An 11,864-nucleotide genomic window follows, 5' to 3' on the forward strand; every position below is an offset into this window, starting at 1 on the left:
CGTGTGTCTCTCTTAATGTTGTTGCCAAACTTTGGTTTATTTATAAAAATCAACATCTTTTACACTTGATTCTTCATCTTTACAGTCAACGTTTCCCACGATGATAATGCATCATACACTGTTACAACAATACAAACAGTTCCAACAATGTACAAACAGTGGAAAGGAATATTATTTCCTGAATTAGAATACAGTGCTTGAGTGCTTCAAGTTAGTTCAACACTACAGTTTGATCCATTATCCTGAAATTATAAAGAAAAAAATTCAAAAGTATGTTTCCAAAGCCCCAGAGGTGGAGAGATGTGAGCATTTGTTTTTAGTTTTACCTCCTTTTAGTGCTCAAAGCACAAGAGAAATACCATGTGCTCGGGGTTATGCTGATGTAAATGCCTTTTAAGTTGAAATGATTAATCACGACAACGGGACACAGAGCCGAGGACATAGTTAAAATGTCGTTATTGTTTTAGAGCGTCTGTGTAAAGACAGACCCTGTTGTGGTTGAAACCGGTCAGTGGTTTTTCTTGTAACACATTTTACTCATAACACAATAAAGACATTTTAACTTGCCTCTGTGTGAGTGTGCCCGATGTCAGTCCAGCAGCTTCCATTTAGGCCGAAATCTGATCAATGTTGAGCGAAAAAACTGGAACATCATCAGCAAAAACAAAAGTTATAGAATCTCTTAATTTAGGTCACATGGGTTCAAAATCCTTAAATGTTTATTTACATCATCATAAATATTCATATATATTAAGAATTTTCTCTCCATTCTTATGGGACAGTTTTAGCTGTAAGTATTTTGCATTCTTGATGTATAATGTTTACCTTTTAATTTTGATAAAAGCTCCTCGTGACTACAAGGCAATTAATAAAACAAGCAAAATCTCTCATTACCTCCTAAAAACAAATGTGTGACACAACAATTCATTATGATTAGACAGAGAATATTTTCCTCTTAATGCAGCAGCTGTGTTTCAGTTTTCAGAATTCCTCTTGGTTTTGTTGGGTTCTTGTGCACAAACACTGCAGCTTGAAACGCCTTCCTGCGATGAAACCTGTGGCCTCAGTGGTGATACACCACACAAACATAAATCTAATATTGCAACGTTTCCCTTCGACTTGACAGTTAATGATCTTTGAAAGTGGCAGTTAGAGTGGGTGTGTTTTCAGTCAGATACATTTTTGTCTGCCTCGACTTATTGTTTGAATATTGTTTTGGTGTTTGGCCAATCAGGCAGAAGTATTCACACATTGATTTTGTTCAAGTGGTGCCTTTTCTATACCAGAGAGATTTTTTTTTTTTTTTTTTTTCTTAAATCGAGTACAGGCTGACTTGAGTTTTACAGCATCTTAGACTGTAAAATGACAACTTGTCAACGTTTCCTTCAGCTGTTGTGCAAACTGCTGAGATGTGCAAAAGCTCAGCTCCTGGAGGATGCTTTGGTCAGTCGGTTCTGTTCCTGAAAAGCTCCAGCAGTCATGCAGGGCATTCAGTCAGAGAGGTAAAGTAAGATCAGCCCCACCTATGAATTTGTAGTGGACATTTTCCAAGAAGGGCAGCTGTGACTGAAGGAGGTCCATTGTTGTCATGGAGATGTTTTTGCACCTTGAGATGTCGAGTGTTCTCAGGCGCTTACAGTGCTGCACCAGGACGAACAAGGATCTGCAAGGTTTAAAGGACAAAAGCTTAGGAATTGGTGTTTTCTCTACGGCTACAGATACAGCGGATGTGGGGTTTCGTGTCGCTCACCTGTCAGTGATGTTATTACAACAGGAGAGGTAGAGATGCTGGAGCCTGTGGAGGTATGGGGCAGCCTGTGCCAACCCGCGGTCGCTGATACCAGGGCAGTGGCTGAGAGCCAGGCTGGTGAGGCTGCGGCAGTGCCAGGCTACCGACGCAAAGCTGGCATCAGTGATCTCTGGCAGCATGGAGAGAGACAGGCGGTGGAGGTCTGGGTGCCGCACCACCTGGACAGAAGAGAAACAACCAAGTGACCATTTTTGTTCTTCCAACATTCTGCATCCCTGCTCCAAACTGACGTGTTTATCTGCTCTCAGCCTCCCACCTGTGTGATGCTGCTGTCGGTGAGTTTGGAGCAGGCAGAGAGGTCCAGCTCCTGCAGCCTGTTGAGAGCCAAGAGTGAAGCTCCCGCCTGCCGTGAGAACTGCTCCAGGTCGTTCTGTGTCACCAGCTTGGGTCGCTCCTCAAAAGGCAGACGAGGAGGCTTAAAGAAGCCCATGTTGCCGAAGGTCCGGGTGAACCTGGGTCCCTTGTCCCCCTGTGGAGAATATTAGATTATTACAAAAGCTATGATGACACCTTTCACTACAAAGACTGTGACTTAAATAATGTAAGGAAAGCTCTTCTTTATTCTTCTTAACACCATCCACCTGTTTGAGGTTCTCACCGTCTCCTCGTCAGGATCACACTTGGATGTTTCCACCATCCCTAGCAAACCCCAGTCTGTGACTTGTTTACACCAGCCGAGCCGCAGAACTACCAGCCTCTGCAGGTAGGTGGCGATGGCACACACAGACAGGTCCGTCACGTTGACGCATGAGGTCAGGTCCAACTCGACGAGAGTGTCCCCAAGAAGCTGGGCAAGAGAGAAAACCGCAAGATCCTGAAGAGAAAGGAGGGAAAAGCTTGTCGTTTTTTTTCTTTCATACAAATGCAGTTACACCTGAAAACACAGACACTGACTGACCCTAATGTAGGTGCAGCTCTTCAGGCTGAGCATCTCAAGCCGCGCTCTGGCAGCATTGGACCCCGACAAGCCTTTCATTATCTCTGTTCCGCTCACGTGGAGGCACTCAGACAGATCCAGACTCCTCAGGGACGACACGGACAGCAGGTCAGCGAGGCCTGCGGACAACAGGAAACCATCACTTTAATCAGTATAATTAGTATAAGTTTAATCATTTCCTGGCAATGATTCGATTTCCATCCTGATGTTTGGCACCACCCTGACTTTTGCTCTAATTTCCCTTTGAACACATGAAATATTTAAGTCGAATTGGCAAAACTTTCTGAACACCTTCATGCCACCATCAGGACAACCAGTCAACTTTTGCGCAGCAATGTTTCATAAGCCAGATTGATTACCCCAAATTTATGCCCTCAACAGGACAGAGCGTTTTCACTCACGCCACCATCGGGACAAACATTAGGTTTTAGCCCCACTACTGAGAAGGCTCTTAATAGTAGCTGTTGTTTGTGCTGTGGGTGTTATGAACTCTTGGCTACCAGCAAGGCTTTACAGTTAGTTCTGTTTTATTTACCAATTATTCTTTGAGTATATGATACACACAGAAGCAAAAATGCACCATGGGCACCTTTCTCAGTGATCCTCCAGTCACGGGACAAGGAGAGGTATGTCAGTGACTTCAGGTCCCGCGCTATGGCCTCTACAGACCTGCTGGTCAGCTCAGTGCACGCACTGATGTCCAGCCTCTGGAGGCTCGGCTGGTGCTTCACCAGAGCCTCCACCGAGTAGTCGGTCAGCTCCTTACAGCCGTGCAGACACAGCTCCTCTAGGACCAGATCCTGAACCTGGAACAGAACGAATGTCAAGAATTTAAAAATGACTTGAAATCCTACGACGTGTCTTCAACCAATTGAAAGTTTTTGTCTTCAGAGAAGTTAAAATCATCAATAGATTCATCATCATAATTGAAATCTTAATGAGTATAAATGCAGCCTCCTGTCTCTGTGTAATATAAAAATAGGTTTTAAGATATAAGCTGAGCAGTTTGATTTGTGAAGAATCCTTAATTGCTGCTCAAGCAGTAAAGAAGCTGTTGCAGGGACTTCAAGGATCCTGACCTGTGCAATAGTGCGTAGTGACTCAGGGGTGATGGAGGTTCTGCTGAGGTCCAGAGCTACAAGGGTGGATTTCTGCTCTGTTAACAACCTTTTTAAGTTCCTCAGTGACAGTAATGCTGACGAGTCCTCCACAGCTCCCACCGGGCACCCTCGATACGGGTTGAACTCGAAAGCGATATGGCAGCTGGCCAGCGAGAGCCGGCGGAGGCGCGGGGTGCAGCCGGTGAGCCGATTGAAGGTGAGGTCAGAGAGGTAGCGCAGGTCGGACAGATCCAGCTCCTCCAGACCAGACAGAGCTGACCTGACCTGGAACAACAGAATGACGTTTGAACCATTACTACAGGCAGCAGAAACAACAGAGCTGTGCAAACACCATGACAAAAGAAATTCACTTTGGGGGAAATGAGGGTAAAAGGTTATATTTAATCACCACTGCCAACACCCTTTTCTTATCAGATGACTACAGATGTGGGGAAAAAGCTCCACAGGAAGAAAGCAGGTTTTAATGATGGCGCAACAGTGGAGAGCAGTAACTACAGAAGTGAGGCTGAGTTGATGTAAACTGTATAAAATATAAAGAAGGTTGTAATGTCTTTATTTCACACCTTTCAGACTCATTTAGGCTCCTTATTATTATTGTTTTCATCTCCAGTGTGGTACTGCAGAACACCTAAATATTTACATGAGGATGACCCTAAAGGAAGAGACGTGCTAGCAGGACGGTCAGGATTCACTGAAACAATGGCCGACCTCAGGCTGCTGTTACGTAATATACAGTACCTGCTGTCTGTGCTCCTCCCTGGAGAGGAAAGCTCCAGACATGAAGAGGCTGTCCAGGCCCCTGAGGTCCAGCCTGCGGAGGGAGGTGAGGCGAGGAAGGAGGGTCAGCAGAGAGGCCTCCGTTATGCTGCTGCCAGGCAGGGCCAAGCTCTCCAGTTTAGAGCCCAGACACAGCCCCACCTAAAGAGGGAGAACACTGCTCCATTCAGTACCTGCGCCCTCTGAGGCATAAAAAATTACAAATGGATAGTGTGTGTGATGGCTATGCCGTGAATTAACTTACTTCCTCAAATAATCCAACTGTTATATTGTTATAAACTAAATAAACTCTGGTAGTTGGACTTTGTCCTCATATTTCTAGGCAACAGTCAAGGTTTTACATCTTGGTGCACACCATGTCTATTATGACGCTGCTATATCCTGGTCAGTGTTACAGGAAATTAAAATGTAAGAGTGATTATCTCTGTTTTTAAAAAAAAATCTATTCAAAATTTCTTGTTGGTCTTTCAGAAGAGAGACCAGTTTCTGAGATGAATAAAATCCACTCAAAATGGGTTTTTTTCTCTAAAGGCTTTCATGAGCACTGGAGGAGGGGGACCTCTCTTAACCCACAAAGAAGCATGTGACCATTTGAAGTGAAAATAAAAAAACTGAATTAAAATGAGAAAAACTAGGTCTTCACATGACAGCAGCGATATCATTTTTACGACAGAGGGAAGAGCTCTCTTTGGGAAAACTCCACTATTATACATTTCATCCACCCACTTCCGCTTTCCATTTGTCTCGATGAACCACTAAGAGGTCTGTGTGTGTTCTTCAGTTAAATGAGTTTTGTTTCTTTAGTTAAACCTTTGCCAGTTAGAACATTTCACCAGAATAGTTTTGATGATTAACGCTGTTACTCTCCCCACAGTCGTCCAGTAAATACTAATCTTAGCTTTAATAGATATAAAAAGTCCTGAGGATCTCAAAATGTGTAACCATCAAAATTTATGCCAATCCAAGTAGTGATGTATTTTTAAAAGATGACGGCGTACTGCACCTCCAGCAGCAGTGATCGGGACACGCTGAAGCCATCGAGCTGGCTGATAACCAGACTGCAGCGTGACTTTCTGCTCAGACCCCTGACCAGCTCCAGGGACGAGGCTGAAGCTGGGAAGCAGAAGGTGAGGTTTTTCTACACAAAGAGAAACAGACAGACGTTAACTCTGCCCTCAAGCACACAGTCCTGCACACTGCATCTGCTTGCTCTGACAAATGCATTATCCACCTTTATCAAGCATTATGAGAGCTGGTTTGTCTCTGAATGGGAGCAAATTACCTGGAAGCGCAGGTCCTGGCTGGCATTGTACCAGCTGTGGCAAACCAGTGAGGCTTCCTTCCTGTCTGAAGCGTGAAGAAAGCTCAGGATGTAAACTAAGATCTACAGCAAGAGACAGAAAAGAAAGACTACATTTAATTACAGTGATCCTGCAAGAGGAAAGTCCACCCAGGTTAGTTAACACCTTCTTACCATCTCAAATGACAGCAGACTGTTTGACTGAAAAACACAGTGTGCTTTGACAAGAACAGTATGTTAATTGCTCATCACTGTCACTGTGGCTCACTGGGTTTCTGTGAGCAAGAAAAAGGGCTCAGCTGCCTGATTCTCAGTCAAACTCACCTCCACAGGCAGCTCAGGTGTTTCCTTAGCTTCCTCCCCATCGCTGTCTCCCATCTCAGCTTCTTCTTCGTTGCTATAAAGACCTCCAGACCATCACAAGCCAGGCGGCTAGCCAACCCACTAGCTAGCTGCACAAACTAAGAAGCCGCTGTTGGCTAACGTTAGCCTTTAAGCTAATGGCTGCTAAGCGAAGAGAAACCACCGTGACGTCGTGTCGTTCTTATCCGTTCACTAATCGATAAAAATTGCCAATTTTTTAGCTCAGTGGCAGCTAACGAAGGGCTCTGCTGCCGGCTGTCACCGCACTAAGCTACTTTACACTGCATCGGCAGACCGACTTCAGCGGGACCAGCTGACCGGAGAAGGGAAAACTTGTGACGTCAGAGGGCCGTGCATTGTGGGTAATGAGGTTTTTTTTTATTATCCGCTCTTCCAACACCCACAGTAACCCCCCCGCCCCCCCCCTCAGAGACAGTTAGTACACCATGACCTACATATGGTGGAGGTGAAATGTAGGCTTCACTTTTTCCACATTTTGTTATGTTACAGCTTTATTCCAAAATAGATTAATTAATTCATTTTCAAAATTCTACACACAATAATGACAAAGTGAACAAAGTTTGCTTTAAATTTTTTGCAACTATATTAACCCTATAATGCCAAATGCATCAAATTTGATACAAGCATTTCTGAGACCTATTGCATCACCTCATGGTAAAAACTTCACTCAAAACCCTCCTGTATCCAATCTGATACTTGTCTTCCAACCCCTGGTGGATCCTTTATCACTACAACAATTCAAACACAGCACATGGGACAATCCAAGTTGGCCACCTTCAGATAGTTCCCAACTCACTGGATCAAGGTAAAGAAAATTGGGATTTTTACGATTTTCCAGTGAAATTTTTTGTAATATTCTAACATGAACACTGAATCTGTTGAAGCAAGTTATAATTACATAATTTTTTGCATTTTAGTATGTAGTAAAATCGTGTATAAAATTTGGAAAAACCGATATGCAAATAATTTTTTGTAATTTTTTTCAAATTTTGTGAAAGGGCCAAATAAAGGTTCCAGATTCAAGAAATCTGAATTTTCTGTCCATTATTTCTGGGGTCGGGCATTACAGGGTTAAAAAAAAAAAAAGAAGAAATCACATGTACAAACTTATTCAGTCTTTGCTCAATTCTTTGTTGAAGCACCTTTGGCAGCAATTACAGCCTCAAGTCTTTTTGAGTATGATGCTACAAGCTTGGCAGTTTCTCCCATTCCTCTATGCAGAACCTCTCAAGCTCCATCAGGGTGGATGGGGAGCGTCGGTGCACAGCCGTTTTCAGATCTCTCCACAGATGTTCCATCAGGTTCAAGTCTGGGCTCTGGCTGGGCCACTCAGAGTTGTCCCGAAGCCACTCCTTTGTTATCTTGGCTGTGTGCTTAGGGTCGTCGTCCTGCTGGAAGATGAACCTTCACCCCAGTCCGAGGTCCAACTGAAACCTGAAGATCAGTCAGGATTAAGAGTCCATCGTAGCACAGAAACAGCTCTGGTTAAGGTCACCAATGATCTCCTCATAGCCTCAGACAATGGACTTGTGTCTATATTTGTCCCACTAGATCTTAGTGCTGCATTTGACACCATCGATCATAAGATTTTATTACAGAGACTAGAACATATGGTCGGCATTAAAGGAACCGCACTAAGCTGGTTTAAGTCATATCTGTCAGAGAGACTCCAGTTTGTTCATGTTAATAATGACTCCTCTATCATCACAGAAGTTAGTCATGGAGTTCCACAAGGTTCGGTGCTAGGACCAATACTCTTCAGTCTATATATGCTCCCTCTAGCAAACATTATTAGGAGGCACCAGATAAATTTCCATTGTTACGCAGATGACACCCAGCTGTACTTATCCATGAAGCCAGGTGAGACTAACCAGGTAGCCAAGCTTCAGGTGTGTCTTAAGGACATAAAAACCTGGATGACCAGTAATTTCTTACTCTTAAATTCAGACAAAACTGAAGTTATTGTAATTGGCCCAAAACACCTCAGAGATACACTATGTGTTAATATACTGACTCTGGATGACATCACCTCGGCCTCCAGTGCTACAGTCAGAAACCTTGGTGTCATTTTTGACCAGGACTTGTCCTTTACTTCACATATAAAGCAAGTCTCTAGGACAGCCTTCTTCTACCTTCTTCTGGCTCCCTGTAAACTCCAGGAAAGAATTTAAAATCCTCCTCCTCACCTACAAAGCCATTAACAGTCAGGCACCATCGTACCTTGGAGAGCTTATAGTTCACAATTCTCCCAATAGGACACTTCACTCTCTAAATGCAGGTCAACTTGTGGCTCCCAGAGTTTCTAAGAGCAGAACGGGGGCAGAGCCTTCAGCTATCAGGCTCCTCTCCTGTGGAACCAGCTCCCACTGTGGGTTCTGTAGGCAGACTGCTGGGGGATTCCCATGATGCATTGGGCTCTCTCTCTCTCTTTCATTTATTTAGGTCAGAGTTTACTGTGTGGGAACTTAAGAGCGCAGAGTTTTACGGTTTTCCTCTCTGTATCTCTCTCTCATTTATTTAGGTCAGAGTCAACTGTGTGGGAACCTGAGAGAACAGAGTTTTACAGTTTCCTTCTCAGTATCAGTACAGATGTTGAAAAAAACAGTTCTTCCTTCACAGCATCTTTGTTTCTTCAACACTGATCACTTGGTCATAGTTTTGATTCACATGGTCCTTTTACAACAAATCCAAATCTCTGACACAAGCACAATTTTTACACATGCAGAAAATTCTGCTGTCTTCTGTCTGCCTGTCAAGCCCCAGTCAACAGGACTCAACCTGGCTTCTGGAGACATGACCCTGCTGCAGCCACAAGATGGCGCTAACTTACAAGCTGAATGTAACACCCCAGGCCCTTTATGGCAGTGTTTCTCAGACTTTTTCACTGGAGGGACCCCTGAACTGACACAAATTAGATCACAGATCCCCATCTGATGAGATTTGTGTTTTTACATTCAGTGTTTAAACCCACGAGCACAACACTTTGTCATTGTGATACTTATGAATGGAATTAAAGTGAAAATAAATTATTCTCCATTTTGCTGGAGACCCCAAAATGTGCTTAGTGATGAATGAAACTGCATCACTTTTAACTGAACCCTCCACATTAAGAGCTATTGAGGACAAATGTTAAACTAAGACAGCATAAGAACATATTCTGCAAATACAGAGTTGCTTGCACATATCAGTCAGGCTGCTGAAGTTATACAGCTGAAATTACTTAGAGCCACTGGGGGAAAATCAGTTACCTCACTAACCACAAAATATACAGAAGCTGTGTTGTGCACCCCCCCTCGCCCAGATTTGAAATTGGATATTGGTGTGAGAAATAACACAAATATTTTATGGCCTCACAGCATCAGAGCCCCATTCATTATTATAGACATCACACATTTTAAGGTTCTCCCTAATTTCAGAGGAGAGAGCTGCATGTTCACAAATATGGACCAAACTGCTCTGGGGCACAGGAATAAGAAATGTGAAATCTTAAAACAGGGTTGGATTCTCCTTTAAATGTACAATCCATGATTATAATATAGTGTTTCCATCCTCAAAGCCTCTGGTGCAGAGAAATAACAGACTAAAATTATAAAAACTAAAGTCCTTATAGAAACCAACAGGGACTTTATTCATGATCACGTAAACTTGAACGTGAAAATGTCATTTTTTATTTATGTGTTCTAGGATTACACTGGACCTGACTTAATGAAAGCAGAAGAAGCAGTCAACAGGTTCCGTTTTTAAGTATTTAATCTTTAACTTGCAGTCAGTCAGGTGTGAGCGGTTACAGGTGAGTGGTGATATTTCTACAAATGAAAGAAAGTGAACATACAAGTCAAATTCTATTATATCATCTTGAATAAAGCGACAAGCCAGGAACAATATATGTACTATACGTACTATTTAACAACAAAATAAACATGACTTGAGGAAATATAATGAAATAAATTACTCACTCAACCATCAGGAACAAAGGTGAAATGATGGAGGGAAGCAGCTCAACTGAGGGGAAAACAGAGAAAGAGCTCAGGACACAGAGCAAAGAAAACTCAAGGCAAATGCAGGTGAAACAGCTTGTAAAAATGTTTGTTGTCCTTATTTTGCAACACCTGGAGTTGCTCAACAATCAGTGCTTTTAGGTGCATTTGCACCTGAGCTCACCTGAGCCCGGCTCCTGTCCGACCTGCAGGTCTGTGGTGACCTCTAGTGACAGGACTGAAGTTCTGCTCTGACTCTGAATCGTCCCTAACAACCAGCTTTAACAGGACAAGTTCCTCCAGTTTAAACAAGCATTTTCTCAGAGATCGTACTCAAATATGAAACCATGATAACCATATAGTTTGAATAGGTTTGTTTGGTGTGTGTCTGTGTGTGTGTTTGGGGATTTTTACTTCTAAAGCTGAGTAAATCTGCCCCAAAAACAAACCTAGTAACTGTTGGTTTTCATACCATTTTTCAAAATATTAAGATGGTTTTTTTTCTTCCAGGGGACTCACAGACTCCACCAGGTAAAAAACACTCACTCATACCTATGGGATCATGATTATGTTGCTTTCATAGCAATCCCACCTAATTAAATTAAAGCAACCATAAGAGGCAGGAAACTGACGGATTCACCATCAGAAAATTATGAATTCATTTGAAATAAACACAACAGGAGAAACTAAAATAAGATATTTGTTGATTACATTTAAGACCTTTTTGTTCATTCTCTCTCTTCTGCATAAAACACTGCAGATAGAATGATTTTCTTTATAGTTAGCAAAACCTGAAGTGCTGGACCATTGTGAGATGCATGTGTAAAGAAATATTTTGCAGTGTGTTTTCATGTTCAGACTGTGCATACTTTCAGGATGTGTGCATGTTGAATTCAGCCAGAAGCACCAGTTTGACAAAGAAGAGGAGACACATCTCTCTGTAAATATTAACATTTATTTAAGTATACAATTTAGTCTTCTCGTTGCCTACCTCCCCCCACCCATCCCGGCCCTTTTCACAGGTTCGATGTCAGTATCTTGGCCTCACTGGAGGACAGTAAAAACTCTACAGACGGAGAAACCCACAAGCTGCTCTCAAATGCCACATTTGGTTCATTATTTGCTTTATTTTCTTATTAATCTCCATAAGGAGGCATTTACAGTCGCATTGCATAAAATTATAGTTTGTTAACTGAAGGACGGAAGATGATAATTTTGTTTTTTGATTTATTTTATTTTTCGTGTGTGGTGTGATATTTGTTTGAAATACTGACCAGAGCTGTTGAAGCTTCCTCCTGCAGAAAATAACGGAACAAAAACCCAACCAGACATCAGAGCTAAACTCCCATCACTCCACAAAATGCCACAGTGTGTGTGAGTTCACGCGTGTACACGTATTTTTGTATCAAGCCAAAGAAATTTAGCTTAAAAAAAAAAAAAAAAAGGTTTGTCACTGTATCCTGTCTGAAATAAAATAAAAAAAGATTTTTGACAAACGCACACATGCACACACACACAAAAGAAAAGAAAACCCACAAAACGGAACTATCATACAAAC

General features: G+C 42.5%; 1 protein-coding gene across 1 annotated transcript; it reads right to left on the bottom strand.

Annotated features, from left to right (window-relative positions):
- Positions 1–6: 6 nt before the first annotated feature.
- Positions 7–6,610, bottom strand: fbxl9 (F-box and leucine rich repeat protein). The gene is made up of 11 exons (XM_071458353.1): positions 6,270–6,610; positions 5,928–6,029; positions 5,649–5,783; positions 4,607–4,786; positions 3,827–4,132; positions 3,337–3,553; positions 2,709–2,866; positions 2,409–2,624; positions 2,067–2,279; positions 1,751–1,968; positions 7–1,663 (listed from the first exon to the last, which is right to left on the bottom strand). The coding sequence occupies exons 1-11, from the start codon at positions 6,321–6,323 to the stop codon at positions 1,495–1,497; spliced, it is 1,968 nt and encodes a 655-aa protein (XP_071314454.1). The 5' UTR covers positions 6,324–6,610; the 3' UTR covers positions 7–1,494.
- Positions 6,611–11,864: the final 5,254 nt, after the last annotated feature.

This window comes from Trachinotus anak, unplaced genomic scaffold (genome assembly GCF_046630095.1).
Source record: "Trachinotus anak isolate AG129_WGS33_773 ecotype Australia unplaced genomic scaffold, CSIRO_AGI_Tana_v1 ptg000002l, whole genome shotgun sequence".
NCBI classification, from domain to species: domain Eukaryota; kingdom Metazoa; phylum Chordata; class Actinopteri; order Carangiformes; family Carangidae; genus Trachinotus; species Trachinotus anak.